Below are 21,929 nucleotides of genomic sequence, written 5' to 3'. Positions count from 1 at the left end.
AACCTCAAGTATTAAACTTTGAAATATAACCCCTGGAAACGACATAGTAACATGCTAAAACCCACGTAGAACACCTTAGAAATCACACTTTTTTAATAGTTTTAGTTAACAACAACTCTAGACCATATGTGACCCTGGACCACAAAACCAGTCTTAAGTCCCTGGGGTATATTTGTAGCAATAGCCAAAAATACATTGTATGGGTCAAAATTATAGATTTTTCTTTTAAGCCAAAAATCATTAGAATATTAAGTAAAGATCATGTTCCATGAAAATATTTTGTAAATTTCCTACTGTAAATATATTAAAACGTAATTTTTGATTAGTAATATGCATTGCTAAGAACTTCATTTGGACAACTTTAAAGGCGATTTTCTCAATAATAGATTTTTTTGCACACTCAGATTTCAGATTTTCAAATATTTGTATCTCGGCCAAATATTGTCCTATCCTAACAAACCGTACATCAATGGAAAGCTTATTTATTCAGATTATATATACATCTCAATTTGGAAAAATTGACCCTTATGACTGGTTTTGTGGTCCAGGGTCACATATGTTGCTTGAGTTTAATGTTCAGTATAAAACTCTGTGACCTGTCACTGTCACTGACTGGTGTCCTTTAGGCAGCCAGACTCTTACTGGGTTACTGGGTTGTCAAACAGTGTCAGTTTATGTACATGACCTATGAACACCACTCCTGAGATTTTCACCAAACAGTACCTGCCTGCTTTGTGACGTTCATAGTACACAAATATATATTTTAGTGCAAAAGACACAAATGTTGCTTACTAGTATGTTAGCCCAAGTGAAAAATATACTACAAAATACATTTACATATTTATGTACTTAATAAAAATACCCTGCATTTGTACTTTTGGGGCCAGATTTACTAAACAGGGCAAATTAGCGCAAATTAGCACAATTCCATAAAAGCGCCGATGGGAGGGAAAAATTCTGTGGGTGATTTACTGACAAGGTGCACATTAAAGAGCACAGATGCAACATCTCATTTACATAATGACCAGCGCAATCTACCAAGAGCAGCGTAAATTTCCACCTGCTTTAAGACATGCTTTTTTTGGCTGTTAAAAAATGCCGCAAATACCAGTGAATTGACAAGCGCAAATCTTCATAAATCATGTTGCGTGATTCATTTAAATACTCTCCTCCCAGAAATGTACCAATCGAAAGATAAACTCCTACAAATGCATATTCAATAAGGTCTCAAAAATAACTTTGTCCACGCCTTTTTAGCGCTAATTTCCCACTGCGTGTCTTTAGTAAATCTTGACAGTAGTTTTAATGCCAAATGAGGGTTTGCGCTGGCACAAGCTGATAGTAAATCTGGCCCAAATTATGTTAAATTGGAACAACTAATTTTGTACTGAATACACTGTAATTGTGTGGAAGTAGTGCTGAAGTCCAACTAAAGATATACTGACGTATATTTGATTGTACTAAAGTGGAACTATTGCAAATATACTTCAGGTACACTTCACTTTAAATATCTCACATTTAAAGACCGATATTATTCAAAAATCATACAATCCTTATCAATAGTGACATTAAAGGCCCGTTTACACCAAGGACAATAACGAAACATAACGATAAACTTTAAGATATAGTTCCAAAAATCGTTCTCAATATTAAAGAATAGCAGAGTCCACACCACAGCTATAACGATAAAGGCACAGAGAAACAATATTGTTGGAATCACTTTCAGAACGATTTTTTCCCGCTGATGAACGATACAAATATTGACACCCGATCAGAATCCATTACAAGCTCGCAAATTTATTGAGGCAGACAAGCGTGCGCTTAGAATAAACAGACGATATTCCGCTGGTGTGGACGCTAATATAGTTATGTTTATAGTTATCGTTCTTGGTGTGAACCGGCCTTAAAACACATTTTAGGCTTAATATTAAGAAATGTGTGTTGTGCACAAGTAGTACAAGTGTGTACAAGTAGTTAAATTATAATTTTTATAGCACTAAGTCTCAAGCGATATGTCAGTAAATATGGTAATAGATTTGAACTATACATAGTATGAAATAAATGTATTTTAAATATATTACTTTTTTTCTAGGGAGCACAGGCAATACCAATTTGATTTTTACCTTCTTGCACTTTTGCCATCTCTCAATGTGTCTTTCCATTCATCAATAAACTGACACCAGAGCAAACCGCAGCCCAGCATGCCCCTGTCGCTTGGTTACCGTGCAGCAGCAGGTTGCCACAGAAACAGGCTTATCAGTGCGAGGCACACACAGTTGTGAGTACTGGTGCTATAGCTCATCTGTGCTAGTCCCAGTACTTTACTATATGTTTAGTGTCAAAAGTTCAGTTAGGGAGCCAGCTTGATATTTGTCTGGATTTGGGTTACAAAAGTAACTTTGTAAGCATTTAACTCATCCTGCAACCTAGCAGCCGTTCAGAACACCATAGCAACCATATAGCAATGGGCACTCTTGCCATATAGCAGTGGGCACTCATTACTCTTGGTAGTGAGTTTTGCACTTGTGGAAAATGTAAAAATCTAGTTCTGAAATACAAATACAAAATAATTTACTGTATGTGTATGTTCACCACTATTTCCGAAGCTGAATATGTTGATGTGCCTCATTACTGATTCCATTAATTTATCATAATGACTGCAATTACGGAAATGGTGATTGATAACATCAGACTCTTGAGTCTTGATTGGATACCATAAGGGTAATGACTGAGTTTGATTAAACATCCGATATAGAATTTGGCTTGGGGATGTGAGCTAAACCAAAGAAGAATTTATTTCAGACCTCAGTGAGATATAGTGCAATTTACAGCAACCGTCTTCTTTAGAAGCTAATTTGAGTGTTAAACTAAAGTTGGAACCCAAGTTTTGTGAACTACTGTGATTAAACTGATATTAATGTTCCTCTGCAGATAACCAGTTCAGAATGTCCATCCTGGAGCGGTTGGAACAGATGGAGCGCAGGATGGCTGAGATGGCCGGTCAGCAGCAGCAGGGCAGCGGAGGAACAGCAGGGACTGGAGGGGGAGGAGGAGGAAACGGAGGCTCTAATAGCCAGTCTCAGGTATAGCAGCACATCAGTAATTGTTATGTGTGAGATTAGAATGCATTTTAAAACAAAACTGAATTTTCATTTTGTTATTAGTATGCATTTTGCAAACATCTTTAGTGTCACATGATCCATTCAGAAATCATACAAAAACATAGCCATTAAGAACCTAAAGGTAAATTGCATTTACAATAAACAATACTAAAATTCAGTTACATCACTTGGCTGAAAGGTTTACTTATTTTAATAACATGGTGTTTATTAACACTGCTTTTGTGAGCCAGTTGAACCAATTCATTGAGACAGTTTGTTCACAAATTGTATATTGCTGCAGCTTTTCTACTCGTGAGTTATAGCTTGCAGTTTGAGCCATAATGATTATTGCAGAAAGTAGTGGATTGTAACAGTTCATTGAGTTTGTGAAGATGTCAGGCCCTCCATTTTCTTCTGCAGTGTATCTCGGGACAAGCAGGAAGCTCTTTTGAGAGTCGTGTGGTTGTTGTTTGTGAGAAGATGATGAACAGAGCCTGCTGGGCCAAATCTAAACATCTGATTCATTCCAAGACCTTCCGGGGCATGACCTTGCTACACCTTGCTGCAGGCCAAGGCTACGCCACCCTCATCCAGACTCTCATCAAATGGCGGTAGGTTAAGAGCGTTTAGATCTGTCTTCATCTATGTGTAAATATGTTTTAGCTGACTTTGTGCTGATTGCTAACTATGAGAAATTGTATTTGTTGTCTTATCCAGCACGAAGCATGCAGACAGCATTGATCTGGAACTTGAGGTGGACCCTCTCAACGTGGATCACTTCTCTTGTACTCCACTGGTGTGTTCCTTAAGCAATTCTAATTGAACTTTGACCAAATTTGGTCAATAAACCGTACCTTTCTTGCTTTTCCCACACCAATTTTTCTTTGTTTCTTTGTTATAGATGTGGGCTTGTGCATTGGGTCACCTAGAGGCAGCTGTGGTCTTGTACAAGTGGGACCGGAGAGCACTGGCCATCCCAGACTCTCTAGGGCGCCTGCCCCTCTCCATCGCCCGCTCCCGTGGCCACACCAAGCTGGCAGAGTGTCTGGAGCAGCTCCAGAGGGAGGAACAGCAGCAGCAGCAGACCCCATCCTCTTTACCTCCCACCTCTAGCATGTCTTTCTCTCCCAACCCCGACATCCCCACCTCCAACAGCTGGATGGTCAGCTGGAGCAGTGACAATATGGTGGCCCCCAGCGGGCAGAACACTGGTACAGCCACCACTGCTACAACCCCTTGCACCAACCAGAACCCTGGTGAGAATTACAATTCTGTCTTAATTTACTCACCCTCAAGTTGTTCCAAACCTGTAGTTTTGTTTCTTCTGTTAGCACAAAAAGAAGATATTTTAAAGAATGTTGGTAACCAAACATTTGACGGTAGCCATTGACACCAACAGTATAGAAAAAAAATATTATGGAAATCAATGGCTACCGTCAACTCATATAAACAGTAAAACAGCAATATTGTGAAATATTATTACAATTTAAAATAACTGTGAGAAATCATTCTAATATGCTGATTTGGAACTCAAGAAACATTACAAGAAATTAAATGTCATATTTAATCAAATCAATTAGCATAATTTTTGCTGCTTAATATCTCTTTAGAAACCATGATGCATTATTTTAATAGAAGGTTTTAAAGCATTTATTTGAAGTCTTCTGTGACATTATAAATGAGAATGAACGAATCTTGACAACATTAAACGTTAACAGATAAATTTACTCTAAATTCAACAAGTAATATATCAGAAACAAAACATTAGTGAAAACCTGCTGCTTGTTGCTCATTACTGGAAAAGCTGCACTATTTAGAAAACAGATGAACTTTACTAAAAAGATTATAGCAGATTTGCTTGCTTAATGTAATACCTTATTACATTCGCTTCAACGAGCAGTACTTGCTGCACAATCTAATTCCAACTGTCTTATTTGTTTAGATTATCACTAATAGCACCTAAGAGACAAAGCAAATGTAGTGGAAATATCATATCCATCCTCTGCTCTGAGTGCAACTCACTCTTTCTTTCTCTTTTGTGCCTAGATTTGAGAAGACCGAGATCAGAGCCCTCCAGCTATTACAGCAACGAGTGCCAGCGGGACATCCCCCTCGCCAAAAAACACAAGCCCAACCCCGAGCTCATGCAAGCACAGCTGGATAAGCCCATGTCGGTTCCCTTGAACATGGAGCAGCAGGCACATAAACTGTCAACCAGCCCTAAGACCCATCCTTCCACCCCATCCAGCCGCAGCTCCAGAGGGAGGAACAGCAGCAGCAGCAGACCCCATCCTCTTTACCTCCCACCTCTAGCATGTCTTTCTCTCCCAACCCCGACATCCCCACCTCCAACAGCTGGATGGTCAGCTGGAGCAGTGACAATATGGTGGCCCCCAGCGGGCAGAACACTGGTACAGCCACCACTGCTACAACCCCTTGCACCAACCAGAACCCTGGTGAGAATTACAATTCTGTCTTAATTTACTCACCCTCAAGTTGTTCCAAACCTGTAGTTTTGTTTCTTCTGTTAGCACAAAAAGAAGATATTTTAAAGAATGTTGGTAACCAAACATTTGACGGTAGCCATTGACACCAACAGTATAGAAAAAAAATATTATGGAAATCAATGGCTACCGTCAACTCATATAAACAGTAAAACAGCAATATTGTGAAATATTATTACAATTTAAAATAACTGTGAGAAATCATTCTAATATGCTGATTTGGAACTCAAGAAACATTACAAGAAATTAAATGTCATATTTAATCAAATCAATTAGCATAATTTTTGCTGCTTAATATCTCTTTAGAAACCATGATGCATTATTTTAATAGAAGGTTTTAAAGCATTTATTTGAAGTCTTCTGTGACATTATAAATGAGAATGAACGAATCTTGACAACATTAAACGTTAACAGATAAATTTACTCTAAATTCAACAAGTAATATATCAGAAACAAAACATTAGTGAAAACCTGCTGCTTGTTGCTCATTACTGGAAAAGCTGCACTATTTAGAAAACAGATGAACTTTACTAAAAAGATTATAGCAGATTTGCTTGCTTAATGTAATACCTTATTACATTCGCTTCAACGAGCAGTACTTGCTGCACAATCTAATTCCAACTGTCTTATTTGTTTAGATTATCACTAATAGCACCTAAGAGACAAAGCAAATGTAGTGGAAATATCATATCCATCCTCTGCTCTGAGTGCAACTCACTCTTTCTTTCTCTTTTGTGCCTAGATTTGAGAAGACCGAGATCAGAGCCCTCCAGCTATTACAGCAACGAGTGCCAGCGGGACATCCCCCTCGCCAAAAAACACAAGCCCAACCCCGAGCTCATGCAAGCACAGCTGGATAAGCCCATGTCGGTTCCCTTGAACATGGAGCAGCAGGCACATAAACTGTCAACCAGCCCTAAGACCCATCCTTCCACCCCATCCAGCCCAGATAAGAGCACCTCAGAGGAGGGTTTGGGGACAGTGGGTATCCCGCAAGCCAAGATGGCCTCTTACCGCGGAGGGCATAAATGGGGCACTAGAGAAGTGCCCAGGAAGGGGGGCATCAGTGGGGTAGGGAAGGAGAAGTTGGCCAGCCGGTTGCGACAGCGTGGCGAATCCCTCAACATGCTGGGAATGGTGGAGAGAGAGATGGTAGACACTGAGATACTTTCTTACAAGGAGGATCTAGAGAACCAGGACTGCCTCTCGCACATGGAAGACCTACAGGTGAGAGAACTGCACATAAACAAACGCGCACTGTGCCCTAAATGGCATTCGCTCACAGTCAGCCAGCCTCATTTACACCTGTACTGATTCATTTGTCAGAAATAGACTCTGCAAACAAACACAGCTACAAGCGTAGAGAGGCCAAGGGAGATATAGAGCACCATCCGTCCTGCTGAAATCAGTGCTAGAGAGCGGCGGTTGCGGCCCTGCTCTCTGTCCAGACTTTTGTCACCACATAATACACTTCTGCCATTGATTTGCTCCCATCGCCAGGAGTTAGTCCAGCCTCATTCATCTCTGTCACTCTATGGGGATAGAGGGGCTGTAGCAGTGTGTTCCTCCAAAGTAAACACCCCGGCACTTGATTGATCTGTCGGGTTAGCAAGTGTACGTGTGCATTTTGTCACAACAGAAAGTCTGTGCTTGTTTAACACTGAATTCATGTGTTTGTGCACCTCGCAGGCGAATATGATGAGCCTGGCAGAGCACATCATTGAGGCCACTCCGGAGCGTATCAAGCGGGAACATTTACCAACCGTGGAGTCTGTTCCTCTGGACAACAGTGGGCTCACCAACACCATGAGCTGGCTAGCCAGTTACCTGGGAGACGTGGAACACTTGCCCAGCATCATCCACTTGAGGTTAGTGTTTGTCATTACTTTAATATACATATGCATATAATATGCAGCAACCAGGGGGGGAAATTTACTTTTTTGCCCACCAACCACAGTGGCTGGTGAATGTACTAGCCACTCTTTTGTCAATTTGAAAACTATGATTTGAAAAAAGTTTTTTGAATATTCAAAAAATATTTGAATTTTTCCATTCAAAAATAATAATAAAACTACTCGCTGTGTATGTGAACAAATACATGAAGCATTAATATTGTTAAGCATTAACCAAAAAGTGAACTAGAGTTATTTTTTGAAAAATCAAAAAATAAATAAAGAACTTTTAAAGAATTAATGACAGAATCAGAACATAACAAAAATTATTAAATAATAAATATATACAAATATTCTAATCTTTTTAATCTTTTTGAACTCTATTCATCAAAGAGCACTGAAAAAACGTATCACGGTTTTCACTAAAATATTAAGCAGTGCAGTTAATGTTTTCAACAATGCTAATATGTTTTCAGCATTGATAATAATAAGAACTGTTTGAGCTTCAAATCAGCATATTAAAATCTTTAGATATTTCTGAATGCCATGTGACACTTAAGACTGTAGTCATGACTGCTGAAAATTCAGGAATTACATTTTAAAATATAGTCAAATAGAAAAAAGTTTTTATTTGGGTTTTTTTCTTTCTTTCTTTCTTTCTTTCTTTCTTTCTTTCTTTATCAAATGAATTCAGCCCTGGTGAGCATAAGAGACTTCTTTCAAACAAAGCCTACCAGGCCTCAAACATTTGAACAGTAGTTTAAATATAATTTTTGCAACATATAACGTTTTTCTCTAAACTATAATACTAAATATCTACGAACATTCAGGCGTCTTTATGTACTGATTTGATCATCAAAGTAAATTTTTGATCAGCAGCCAAAAATGTTTATAATTGTACAAATGTCAAAGTAAATTCAACCTGCTGCGCTTTTAATTTCCCAGCCTGGCGATGATGTGCTTAAGGAAAAACAAAATGTATGCCTAGACCCTGCTAACTCCATGTATGTATGTGTGTGTGTTTTGTTTTTCTTTGAGCAGTCCCATATACAGTGAACCCCTGACCCCTCCCTCCAACCCTATCCTGAGCCCTGGTAACTCACCCATGTGTGAGGGTCAGTTTGAGAGGCCGACCTTGCCTGCTCCGTCCGAGTGGAGTGAGTTTCTCAGAGCCTCCAACAGCAAAGTGGAAAGAGAGCTAGCCCAGCTCACGCTGTCCGACCCCGAGCAGAGGGAGCTCTACGAAGCCGCACGGCTGGTGCAGACCGCTTTCCGCAAGTACAAGGTACAGGCCAGAGGCTCGGGTGCCACGTGCTTGTGTTGATGTGTGAATAGAGGCAGGATGTAAACATCTGTGCGCAGGTATTGGTAGGAACAAACACAGGACACCCTCTGTCTCCTTCCTGCTTTGTCCTTCCTTATGAGTTCATAGACACACAGGCACAGAGTAGTCAGTCCCCACAGCTTCAGCATGGGTAAGGTGGCTTAACCAGCGCATGGCCTGGCTTATTGTAAAGAGCGATTGTTGCCTCCTGTGGCTGCCTGTAATGAGTTTCCACAAAGACTCACCAGCTGGCCAGACTGGCGGCTTGTGCTCAGAGGCGTCTGCTCTCTCAGCACCAGCTGCAGTTAAGCGAGAAGGGCGTCTTTTCTCTATCACTTTCATTGTCCTGTAAGTGAAGAGCCTAGTGGGCGTCTCCCAAGTGTTGCCCACTCCTCAGACCAACCCATTTCCCTCTCTCTTTGCAGGGACGCCCACTGCGCGAGCAACAGGAAGTTGCCACCGCTGTCATTCAGCGCTGTTACAGGAAGTACAAGCAGGTAATCCTTTAAGATGCTCTGACATTGACTTTGCCAACCTTTGCTGGATGTCTGGTTAATACGTCAAGCTCCAGCAAATGTCAATTATAAGGCCTGCTGTTGTGTGAATTGTTGTTTAAAAGCTTTTGAAGAGCTCTTAGTGTAAGGACACACAGTTTCCAATTCATGACAAATCTATTTTTTTCCCCCCTTTGCAAGCTAACATGGATAGCCTTGAAGGTAATTTTGTTGTTTGATTGTTCATGCATTATTTAAAGCAGATTTTCTTTTGTCTGCACAAATATTAAAACTAATTTAATAGCAATGGCCATTTACACACTGTGTCATTCGCATATTTTGATGGAAGTAGTTGCAAGGGACGCTCCATATACTGTGGACTAAACAGACCGATCTCGCTAGGACAAGGGTATTCAGATTGTTTCTGGAGTTCCCCAGATAGCTGCAAGAGTGTTTTAGGGGGTCCATAGAAAATCTGAGCGGGTACAAAATGCAAATGAAAAATACAAAGTGCATTTCAAAGCGGTCACAGTTAACTGTAAATTAGAAAACTGTAAATCCTCTAGAACAATGTTCATTGTAAGAAGCACTATAAAAATACAATTGAATTGTTTCTCTTCAGGTTTATGCATCTAATATTACATAATAATGGGTTGAACTTAATACAAAGTCAATATTTTCTAGATCATATTTTAGTAATTTGCATTGGCTTCAATAGAGTAACTATACAAAAGTCAGTAATTTAATTTTGGAAACAACATGTTGCCTTTATATAAAGCTTTTTGTCTCACACAGTATAAACAGCTCTTTATAAATAAAAATATATAGCTACTTTGAGGGCAACATATCTTTTAGTGGTTGTTGGCTTTAAAAAGTTTGCAAGCCCCTCTTCTAGATAATCAGTAATTAGGTCTGGAAGAAGAAGTAAAAGAAGCCCAAAATAAGCAATGTGCCTTGGTTAAATAAGCCAAAATACACAACTGTATTCTTAAAATAAGAATATATAAATTAAATAATAAATTAAAATAATAAAAAAAATTTTAATTGGAAACTGCTACTGCCTATATTTATAATCAAATCTGTGGAAAAAAGAGCCTCAAGACACGTATAGTAAGTGATCACGGCAATATTGATTAATTGACAATATTACTTATTTACAACTGCAAACACCAAAACTTTGCTTTGGTTTTCACTCTGTCAATCATTGCAGTTTTGAGAGTAACTCATAAACGTGTGATAATTTAGTGATGTATACTTAAAGGGATAATCCACCCAAAAATGTTAATTCTGACATAATTTACTCACCCTCCTGTTGTTTAAATGTGGTTGTCACTCTCTACAGTGTGTAGTGTGTATGTGGCCAGTGTGAGTTGAATAGGGAGCAATTACATTTTTGTCATTAATATCTTCAATACTGTGTTTATGTATCAGTATGCACTTTATAAGAAGATGACGCAGGCCGCCATCCTTATCCAGAGTAAGTTCCGCAGCTACCACGAGCAGAAGAAGTTCCAGCAGAGCCGGCGGGCGGCCGTGCTGATCCAGCAGTGCTACCGCAGCTACAGAGAGTTCGGCCGGCTGAGGCCTCACCGCAGAGCGGCCACCGCCGCACTGGTCCAGCACAAACTCAGGTAGCACTCACTAGACTGCCCTGTGATAAATCACTGCCTCGTAAATTCAGTCCAAATCTGATTCCAACTGGTGTTTGTTCTTCTGTACTCAGCCAATAGCTCTTATGAATCTGTTCCAAGTGGCATACTGTTCTGAGCTTTGCCCTGCGAGATATTTTATTCATGTACTAGATGTAATGTGCAAAATTAAATGTGTTTAAGAGTGATGTTTCTGTTTCAGAAGCAGTCTTCTAACTAAGAGGCAGGATCAGGCCGCCCGCAAGATCATGAGGTTCCTCCGCCACTGCCGCCACAGGTATTCTCCCACCGCCACATCGCCCCCTACTGGCCATCCCATTCATCCGCTACCTGAAACACTGCTGATACAAATACAAATGTGACACTTCCCATATTTTCGATTTTATTTAGTTATAACGGAACTTATTTTTTCTATCCTTGAAAGTGTGATTCATTAATCATGAGTGGTTTAGTGAGAGGTGCTCCTCCCTTCCCTTGGCTCTTTTTCCTCACCCTCCTTCTCCATCATGATATCTGCTGTGTGCTAATAGCTGTCTGGTGTTGTTTTGCTGTTAATGCAAAGCCCCTTGATGGACCATAGACTATTCAAGCGGGTGAGTGCAGCCTCAGCGATTCAGTATGTCTCCCTTTTTTTCTATCTCTCTCCCTCTCGCTTGTCACACGCACACAAAGACCCCCTTCCCATCCCCTCTTGCTCCTTCTTGCCCTCCTTCATCACCACTGCTTGATGCCTGCATGCATGACAGCTACCAACTGGACGAACAGATGACTGAGATCAAGGGCCTCAGCAAATGATCGGCCTCAGGATATCGGTTGTGTCGTGCTATGCACTAACCACTGAGACGCTACATTAAACAAGCACCTTTTTCTCCTGTCTTGATTATTTATGTTTCCTTTACTTACTGTATTTGTAAAGAGGAAAAGATAAGATAGACGGAAGAACAGAAGGTTGTTTGGTCTAAGCGATGTTGCATGAATATATGATAATGAGTCTTGCTCTTTGACCATGAGGCATGCTGGGAAATATGTGACCCAGAGAAAACTGGGTTTTGGTTCTGACTAGTTCAGCTAAAGCCTGTTTTATTGCACATGCTGCAGTGGGAACTGACTGTCTATCAGTCCATCTCTCTTTAACTGTTTGGTAGTAGATATGATATCTGTATACAAAGAAAGCATAGTATAAAAGCTAAGTTGGTGGCATTACCCTGTGCAAATGTCACCTGTATTTCATCAGGTGTTGGAGCAACGTGTTTCAAACGGACGTAGACAGAATAATCAGCAGACAGCTTTAGTTTCTTGTCAGAAGCGATGAGATGAGAAGGTTTCGACTGATTTTGTATTAAATGAAATGCAGACTATTTTAAGCTTTTTGTCCTATATTTCTACTTAGTGCAGAAACTAACAAGGTGAGGCATTAAAGAAAATGGGGCAAATCATCAGTGAAGAACTTGTGCATAGAGCACTGGCCAGAAGAGTGTTCTTTCAAACAAATTATATTATTATAAAAATGATTATATTAAATTCTATACGCTACTGGTTTCGACATATATTTTAAGCAGCACAACTGTTTTCAAGAAGAAATGGTTCTTGAGCACTAAATTAGCATATTAGAATGATTACTCAAAGATCATGTGACACTGGAGTAATGGCTAACGAAAATTCAGATTTTCCATCACAGGAACAAATTACATTTTAAAATATATTCAAATAGAAAACAAACGCAGCTTTTAACTGGTTAAGTGTCGTAACAATCAATCCTCAAAAATGAATTTACACTGCGCTGGATATTCAAAGATTTTAAAGGGTTTTCTTAAAGCACACCAGTGTTCTTTTCTGTTCAAAAACAAAGATACAAAAAAAAGTTCAAAAGCATTAGTGGCTATGCTCTGTAAAATTATTTCACTATAAGAGTATTTTATTTTACTTTGAATGTTCTTGAGAAGAACATTTTGCTAAAGCATGACTTTCCTGCAATTGTGAAAAATACTGTATTTAAGAGGTAGGAGAAAAGGCAAAATGATCATTAGGTTATGTTTACATCTGTTTGTTTGTTTTTTCTGGGCTACCAAGAATCTTTTTGCCAATGGTGCCAAGTAATGTGAATGCTACTGCTTAAAGGAAGTTAATCATTTCTGAACAGATAATCACCTGGTAAAACGCGATCAGATTCACTTGCATTCAGCAGCATGACCTCTCAACACAGTCGGTCAAGGATGATGGTGTATTCAGGAAGGATCTTTAAGTGGATCACATATCTCATTTGGTTTCTCTGTACTGTATATTTGTTTGTTTTGTGTTTCATAAGTCTGAATACTTTTGTATTATTTCAATGAAATGATGTAAAGTATGTTTTTCTGTTATGAATGCAGGTAGTGGAGCTTACAGCAGCATTATGCAGCTTTAAGTGTAAGGTTCTGACAGTCTAATTCAACAAGATGTGCAAAAAAAACCTGTGAATTGACAGTAAAGAAGCTGCCTGAAATAATGACAGAACCTCTTTCGAAATCCACACTGCTACACTGATTGAAAGATTGGGTTCCCTGTTATGCATTTAAACGGGATTCTTTTGGTGCTAAAACGTTGGCGTCAAGGGCCAGCCAGATAGACCTCCAAAAAAAATCAGTTTCACCGGAGTTGCAGTGACGTTACTTTTAACAGCAGGTGTCGCCGTGGCTTTTGAAAAGGAGAAAGTATATGAAAACGCTTTTGAGAATGAGTTCTAATGCACTGAAAAATGTGTAGATTTCAGTTTCCCCTCATGTCAAAATGCTTTTTGTCATATTTTCTATTTGCTTCTCTGTTCAAGAGAATGATATGTAAATGCTTTCTTCAGAGTGCTTATGTTGGAAGTGCCTGATCATATTCTAAATCCAGCGAGCCGTGTCAGTCTGCATGTGAGGTTTGCGATGGACTGGCATTAGCGAGAAGTGAACTGTCCGTTTTTATTTTCCGTTACGTAACTTGTTTCTTTGTCCGTGCTTTCTCCGTGTATTTCATTTTAACACACCAGGAATTTATGGCTTCGTCATAACTCAGTCCTCTATTGGAACTGCCAGATGAACCGGCGAGGACTGGTTCTTGCCTTGCATTCATCATTCCGGTAGCAGTTTAGGTTGTCAGCTGATGCACTGCGGTGGCAACTCGAGTCTTATTATGCTTGCATGGGTAACATAGATAACCGGGTGGCTGAAAAAGCACCCAAAGCATGCTTATTTTTGTAGATTTGGTAGTCAGGTAGACTTGTCGACGAAATACTGTTCTGTAAAGCAGCTGGTTTTATGGGTTGCAGAACTTGAAACAGACCGAGGGCTTCGAAACATAACTTTACCATACAGAAAGTCAAAACAGCTGGCAATGTGTCAGTACTACTCATATTTACAGGGGCAGCATGAATCTTTTTTTTTTTTCAAATAGAATTTGGCTTCCTGTTTCGTTTTCGAATTCAGTTCCACTCCGCTTTCCATTTCCATTCCCAGTTTTCAACTAACGTACTCCACCACAAAAACAGGTTAAAAAAAAAACGTGTGTACCTCATACGAAAGCACGCGCCACAGAACTGTGTCCATATCCGCGTTAAAGTGTCCATGGCACTGGTGCAGTTGAAACCTCAGTGTGAATCTGACGGGTTCACTTTTGTATCTTAACTCAGGTGCCAAACTGGAGAAAAGGAGGAGATAGAGCAGGTCACTTGAGAATTAGTTGCTGCTTATTGGGAAACGAGCCAGACTGTCCTGATCAAATTACTGTGATTCTGAACATGTCATGCTGTTCACCTTTTTTTAATCAACTATGTGAGCTGAGTTTGCGTAACCTTGGGTCCCTAAAAACCGGTTTGTCGAAAGTGCGGCACTGACTGGTGTTGTATAAGAGTGATTAAGCCCGTTGCAATGGAGCAGGTCTACTCTACGCGAATGCGTCTGATGCTTGTGTAAATACGCATGGATGTTTCGGTTCAGTGCAGCTTCTACGGATCCTATAGTCACTGTATAAACACACTGCCGTGGATATACTGTATCACAATAATGAAAAAGTGCTGCTCAGATCGATTCATCAACATCATCATCATCACTTTATTCTAGTCATAGATAGACGTTTCAAAGCATTTAAAAGAATAGCTGTAGATTATAAACGCCAGACAATAACCTCATCTGGTCGCATACGGGTTCATTTTGACAATTCTGCTTCTCAGCTTTAACGGTATCACAGCTCAGCCCACAGAAGATACCTCATCAGTTTTGTTTGTCGCATCAACGGCTTCGAACAGAGACTGCCTTTCCTAAGCATCCATTCTTTAGAAAAGGGAGAACAGAGCCCTAGGAAACATCCCACCGCTCATGGACACAGCAATAAGCAATTCTTGAAGTGGAGACCTGTAGACCTAATGGGGACAGCGATCTGTTGGACACACGTAGCTGACTTACTCTTATGCAAATGCCAGCATTGTGAGATTAGAATGCAGTAGTTTAAGGACAGTGCTTATACGACACCCTTCATGGAGCTGCACGTTTTCATCCCTTTCAAACCCAGAAAATAGCGGCCCTGCCTTTATTACAAGCTACGCTTGGGGCTCTCTACACTTTGCATGTTAAACTAGTGTTAGATCTACTTTTCCTCTCCTCTTCTAGCTGTCTTTCTCTGTGTCTTTCCCAATTATGTAGCCCTCTCCTTTCCTGATGACCCCTGATTTTTGTTTTGTTTTTTTGTTTCTTCTTTTTTAAATGTCCTTTTTTTTTTTCTTCCTTCCCCCTGGTTTGAGCAATTTATTTTTGTAATTGTGCATGTTAAAGAGTCACTGAATCGATGGATATGTTAAAAAAGAGAATTCAGCTGCTGAAGCCATGCAAAATGTTTTGAATTGCCCTTAAAATATGAAAGATGTTTTCTGAATGCTTTATATTCTCTCTGCTGTAAAATAATAAAAGGGGAAAAACATAAGATAAGCCTGTTTTTCAAGTTATTTTAGTGTATTTTTTTAAACTAAACTAAAAGAAAATGTTTTAAACTGTATTAGTTTAATTATATTTCAGTTTGAATTGTTTTGTTGGCTCAGTTGGGCCATCTGTTGGCCACTGCATCCTGTCATTATACGTAAAGATGCTTTAGGACAGTTATTAGACAGTTTTAGGTCCAAATGATGATATTCATGTTTAATGAATCATGATAATGAATTAGTGAAAGGTCATACAGTAAATTAATTTCATTATTGGTTGTCCTCAGACTATTCAAATTCAGTGATTACAGTAATGGTTAGTTACTTTGTGTGATCAGGAATGGTGGATGCTTGGTGGGAATAATAGCTTATGATAACAGGAAATGACTGCTGTGTGTGCATTTGTGCTTGTGCTGAAGAGGCATTTTTTGCTTTATTATTGACAATAGAACAGGGGACAGTGATGGGGTCCGTTACTGGCAGGGTTTATGGGCCAGGTAACTGCCCTCTAGACTCTAAACACGTTGTTATTGGTCATACTCCTCCTAAGGATATAAATTGTGAAGACAATACTTTAACCTCAGTGTAGCACTGTGTTCTGGACAATAACAACCACCTGGGAATTGCTGGAGGCTGTTCAGGTAAGGAACAAAGTGTTTGTAATTTTTGACAGTTAGCCTATGTATCATTCACTGTATTTCAGTTCTGATTTGCTTCTTTGTGCTAATCATTTTGTAATATGTTTTGTAAAAAAAAATACCATTGTACATGTACATATAATGCATACATGTACATTATGAACAACTGAAAAAAAAATTTTTTTTCAATTTGTACATGTATATAATCATTTATATTGTTATATATGTTATATTGTAATTTGTGTGTGCAGTAGATATAAATGTGTGTGTAGGGGGATGTATATATATATATATATATATATATATATATATATATATATATACTTGTTTTGTATTTATATTTTTATTATGGAATTTATTTTACACAATATGGGTTACACTTAAAATTTAGAATTTATCCTACTTAATGCAATAATTATTATATATTTGTTTGTTTAATGCCTAAAAGCTCATTCATTGGCTATTTTCTTTTAACGTGTAATTTATGTATTTATTTTATTTATGAAATGATGAAATTTTTTAAACCTAATTTACTTGTGTTCTGCTTTACAGATATAATGAAGGGGATGTTTGGCATGTCTGTCAGTCTGTTGCTGCTGTGTGTCTTGTGGGGTGACAGTCAGCCTGTACACACTGCTGCTCACACTGTCAGAGAGGTGAAGACACTTTTAGTGTTATGTAGTCATAAAAATGAGAAATTGCTCATTCAGCTGTTTTTGTTTATGGAATATTGGACTACCCTTAACTACTGTGTGTGTGTGTGTGTGTGTGTGCTGTTAGATGTTAGAGATCCTGAGAGCGATGACTCCAGTAAATGAGCAGCAGGGACAGGACACAGAGCCTGAGGTTCTGTGGCCTAATACTGAGGATCTGGAGAAGAGAGACCTGCCACGTCTAGGAGTAGCAATTCATAGAGCCTTACCCTCAAGAGTCCACAGCAGGTAATCAAACAGCCACTGAACTGCTGTTCTTGTAAAACAGCAGCAGCATGATTTTTTATGGCCATAAAAACATTTTGGTCTCCCTAAAGAATTTTAAGAGATCAGTTCTTAAGAGAACAGTTTTTTTTCTTAGTGTAGTGAATATTTTAATATTCCAAGGAACCTTTTCCACTATAAAGAACATTTTATGCAATGGAAAGTTCCGAGGATGTTAAAGGTTATTAATGGAACCATAGATGCCTTTATTTTTAAGACTTGGTGCCCTAGATATGACCCCAAAATAATTTAAATTTTTTAATATGTATTTTTTATATTTTATATAAATAGAGTAAAGGTGGCAAGTGGTGTTGAACACGTATGATAGCTTAACTTTGGCTTGTATTTTTCTTTTTGTGTGTGTTCAGTAAGTCCGTAGATGCATCTAGATACCGATTGTTATCTCCAGCTAAGTGGATGTCCAGTCTCCAAGGTTGAAGAATAGTCACTTTTTGATTCATCAGTCTCAAAAGAGCTTGAACCAATCAATCCAAAGCTACCAGGTTTACACTCAAATCTCATCCGCATGCTCTCTCTATGAAGAACTCGTTGTAAAACATGGAATAAAATGAGTTACAAAATATACAAATGCGAATTCTGTATTTCAATTACAAAGGGGGGGGGGGGGGGGTAACAACATTGTTGACAAAGAATGGAGGCTTTTTATTTATTTATTTTATTTTTGCATTTATTTCTAGTTTACAGTTATATGTCTTATACAGTACAGCTATTGTGATCTCTTCTATAAAGATAGTGTTATTTGGAATATTATACCAAATATTCCAGAATTATATGTCATTCAAAATTTACATAGATATGTAGGAAAATAATCCCAGATATTTTACGTTAGTGGTTTACATCAGTCTCTCTGTGAAGCAACTGTTCTGCACAAAAGTTTTTATAACTGTGTCCTGGATATTTTTGCTTTTGTATTGTGTATATTTATGTGTGGGTGTGTGTGAAAGAGAGAGTCCATACTGGTAGGAAAAGCTATAAAAGCCCTGTGACTCAGTTCAATATGTCAGGAATGCCTCAAACACAGTATTTCCAGAAGCAATCTGCACCGCCGCCTCTCTTCCTGAACTGTCTCCTGCTGCCCCACAGATCGCTGGGAGGAATGAGGCGATACGGTTTTTCTAACAGTAACTTAAAAGAGAAAGAGAGGCTGTTGCTCACATATTTGCATGAAAATGTAATCTAGACACATGAACACAGCATTATTTACATGCTTAGAGATTATTTCATTTACCTCTCTAAGTGCCTCTTTAGGAGTCTGCCCAGGCACTTTGATATCTGTGAAAGAAACAGTATGAGCATACAAAAGAGTGATTTCATTTCGTCTGCAGAAGAACTTTCAGTAACTCTGAAAGATGGTGCAGTTGTAACTTTTGAGATTAAATGTCTGTCAGATAAATGAGTCTCACTCTCTCGGCTGAGCAGTGGGGAATATCCTACGACTGCCGCCCTCTGCAGGAGATCATTGAGATCAGAGACAGAGAAATCATCTGGACTGACGCCTCCGGCCTCTTCCACTGAGTCTAAAGCAGCAATCAGACAGACATTATTTCATCAGCTACAGCAGATTTGCCTGCATTGCTATCTGACACCAGTATTACAAAATTAATGTTAGATTTCTGCACCCTGTGTACTAATGTAAGCCAGTTGTCAATGAAAATGGGTATCGGTGGAAAAAAGAGAGAGATGGAGTTAATAATGTTAAATGCATAGTGAAAAGCAAGATTTATTACATATATATTATATATTTTAATATATATTATAATAATTATATACTGTGTATGTATAAAATAATCATTAGTATTGCTTGTGTTGTTGTTATTAATATTATTATATGTTCAATAGATTATTATTTTTATTAAATATATAGCCTAATAATATATAATTTAAAAAATTTATAAAAAATACTTCAATATATATTCAAGTAATATTATAGCATACATGGATCCTGAACATCCATGAGCACAACTTTGCAAGAGAAAGTAAGAGAAAATATCCAAGATATATACAAAAAAAAAATCAATGAGCATTGCCAGGGGAAAAATATCCTATATATACAGTATATGTCTGAATGCACTCACCAGGGCCGCTGTAAGTCATGTCAGCTGTGTCCATAACAGGATGTGCTAACAGATGACTGCAGGAGAGCAGGAGGACCGAGCAGGACAGAAGCAGGTTACAGATCATCTCTGCAGCAGGTTGAAGGTCCTATCAGGTCAGGCTTTGGTGAATGAGGTGGATGGATGCTCTCTTATCTTATATACACCACTCTACCAAAGCTGAGTGAGTGAATCATAATCAATACAGGGTTTTTATTGAGAGTCCTATTTTAAAATGTGGATCCTGTTGAGTTAATATCCATGAATAAATCAGGATGACTGTTGTAGCAGGTCCACAGTGGCTTTATCACCTTTGAATCTCATTGACCTGTTTTACTGAATTTGCAAATTGGGGGACACAGGTGTGCAAACGTTCGTCTATCGACTCTTGAGACAGCAGAACACATAAAGAGATTATTTTATGAATACATCAACCGATTTATTTAGCCCATGAATCTAGTTCTTTTACGTTGAAAATGAAAATAGCTATATCTCTTTAAATTCATAGAAAAGGCTGTTTAACTGCTGCAGGTAAAAATATTTTATTGGGAATTCAGGCAGCCACACTGATTCTAACAATATAATGTCAATGAAGGTAATAAAAATGAAGCTCAGGGATATAAAGTCCAGATTACCCGTCTGCTGAGGAGAGCATGACATTTGTTTATCACCCGCTGGCAAAGATGTATTAGTGATGCACATTTGACATTTACAAAGCTTGGAGTATAATCAGACCGAGCAGACCTGAGAAATGAAGAGCCCTTTTAAAAGGATGTACGTCACTCACAGTCTGGCTACATCTGTGAATTTAATTTAATAGGCTATGTAAGATTGATCTTATGAGGAATTATTGAACACAAAATCACAATACACAAATGCACATTAAAATCAAATGTTCAATACACATAACAAACAATGCAATACAGAATATGCAATATCAGGTCATAACCCCCATTCAGAATTGAAGTTGATCAATAGACCTTAGTTACTAAAGTTGAAAAAATAGCAATGACAGATTCTTACTACTTTTCTTAAATAAATATTTGAATGATTATTTTTTTATTTAGTTATATCCTGCTTATTCTCCGTCAAAAAAAGATGCAAGGAAACGGCAAACCTTGTCTCCTAGGACAAGATAAACAAGAAGGATAATCTTGCATGTTTTGTTTGTTTCGCAATATGCAATACAGTAATACAATAGACAACACATAATTATATCATGTTTACGTGTGCTAAACTGCAGGTGTGTCATAACGAAGAGAAAAGTTTCCTTCAGAGTGCTTGAATTTTAAGACTCAATCACCAGTAGAGGGCAGAATATCATCCTACACCTCTGAGGAACACTTTGTAACAGAGTAAAATACTATGCACTATTCATTTAGCATAACTAGAAAATTTACTGAATAATAATTTGCTATTATTTTTAATGATGTTTTGACAACTTATTGTACATTTCAATAATTGCAATTAATAAAAGACTTTAGATCTAAGTATATTTCAAAGAGCGAACCAGGGCATCAAAGTTCCCCCCTCTTTATGGATTATTAAATTATATTTGTGTTAATGTTTGATGTGATTGGATGCAGCAGTGTGATGTAAGGAGCGCGCTGGTCGAGGGAGGGAGCGTGAAGTTTGTCCGCGCGGGCTTCCCATCCCTGTGGAAGCTTCATGCCATTGTCTCGTTGTCAAAAACAGTCTGTCTAGTCGGAAACTTTGAAACCGGGTAATTATAGTTCAGGCTTGTTTCAGACCCTGCCAAATCCAAGTATGAGCTTATGAGAAGTGAGAGTTTTTCGAGTAACTCTAGTATGCAACAAGTAGTTGAACGCAGAAACGAGCATTTCCAGAGAAGAGAAGCGCGGAGCAGGTAAGGCACTGTGTTTGAATCATGCTTTCAGTGTTTGATGTTTTGGGGATGAATCATTGTGGTGAAAATCGTGAGGAATGTGAAGATCCATTTACCGCACTGTCCCCATTCATTTCACTTTTGCTGGTTTGTTTGTCTTTTGGTTGTTTTAGTTTCGCTTTGTTTTGTTTTGTTTCGGGGCTCTTTTGCATTAGCTGCTTTGTCATATATTGTGTCTTCACAGTGTTTGTTTATGCTTTCAAAAACAATTTATGCGCTGATTGAGTCGATATTTTTGGAATTTACGTCTAAATTTGAATGACTTTTAAACCAGTAATGAATTTGAATAATTAAATTCATTGACAATGAATTTAATCATTTATTTATCATGGCTTTGTTTGCATTTATTTACAGATGACTTCTTAAAGAAAGTCTCATTATATAATATAATTATATATAT

At 38.4% G+C, this 21,929-nt stretch overlaps 3 protein-coding genes and 1 long non-coding RNA gene across 8 annotated transcripts in view; 3 read left to right on the top strand and 1 right to left on the bottom strand.

Moving 5' to 3' along the window:
- The window catches only part of camta1a (calmodulin binding transcription activator 1a), a 385,900-nt gene extending 374,051 nt beyond the window's left edge, over positions 1-11,849 (top strand). Inside the window, exons 12-23 of the mRNA XM_016257232.1 lie at positions 2,932-3,083; positions 3,522-3,712; positions 3,819-3,897; positions 4,003-4,357; positions 6,348-6,832; positions 7,295-7,473; positions 8,539-8,782; positions 9,247-9,318; positions 9,517-9,537; positions 10,747-10,946; positions 11,167-11,241; positions 11,527-11,849. Of these exons, the coding sequence (XP_016112718.1) occupies positions 2,932-3,083; positions 3,522-3,712; positions 3,819-3,897; positions 4,003-4,357; positions 6,348-6,832; positions 7,295-7,473; positions 8,539-8,782; positions 9,247-9,318; positions 9,517-9,537; positions 10,747-10,946; positions 11,167-11,241; positions 11,527-11,692 (2,219 nt within the window). The 3' untranslated portion in view covers positions 11,693-11,849. The remainder of the gene's footprint in view (positions 1-2,931; positions 3,084-3,521; positions 3,713-3,818; positions 3,898-4,002; positions 4,358-6,347; positions 6,833-7,294; positions 7,474-8,538; positions 8,783-9,246; positions 9,319-9,516; positions 9,538-10,746; positions 10,947-11,166; positions 11,242-11,526) is intronic.
- Positions 11,850-16,459: 4,610 nt separating this feature from the next.
- On the top strand, positions 16,460-18,076 carry LOC107571872 (uncharacterized). Its single transcript, XR_001607247.1, has 4 exons — positions 16,460-16,535; positions 17,085-17,188; positions 17,313-17,473; positions 17,878-18,076. It is a non-coding gene; the product is annotated as an uncharacterized lncRNA (long non-coding RNA).
- Positions 18,077-18,541: 465 nt separating this feature from the next.
- On the bottom strand, positions 18,542-19,711 carry uts2a (urotensin 2, alpha). Its single transcript, XM_016258248.1, has 4 exons — positions 19,606-19,711; positions 18,934-19,047; positions 18,759-18,802; positions 18,542-18,655 (listed from the first exon to the last, which is right to left on the bottom strand). The coding sequence occupies exons 1-4, from the start codon at positions 19,709-19,711 to the stop codon at positions 18,542-18,544; spliced, it is 378 nt and encodes a 125-aa protein (XP_016113734.1).
- A 1,548-nt stretch (positions 19,712-21,259) lies between these two features.
- The window catches only part of ccdc187 (coiled-coil domain containing 187), an 18,114-nt gene continuing 17,444 nt past the window's right edge, over positions 21,260-21,929 (top strand). For all 5 annotated transcript variants that reach the window (XM_016257186.1, XM_016257203.1, XM_016257193.1 and 2 more), the window contains exon 1: positions 21,260-21,490. The gene's annotated coding sequence lies outside the window, so the exon portion shown is untranslated. The remainder of the gene's footprint in view (positions 21,491-21,929) is intronic.

Source organism: Sinocyclocheilus grahami, unplaced genomic scaffold (genome assembly GCF_001515645.1).
Source record: "Sinocyclocheilus grahami isolate Dianchi unplaced genomic scaffold, SAMN03320097.WGS_v1.1 scaffold29.1, whole genome shotgun sequence".
Classification (NCBI taxonomy): domain Eukaryota; kingdom Metazoa; phylum Chordata; class Actinopteri; order Cypriniformes; family Cyprinidae; genus Sinocyclocheilus; species Sinocyclocheilus grahami.
This window is presented reverse-complemented; position numbering and strand designations above follow the sequence as displayed.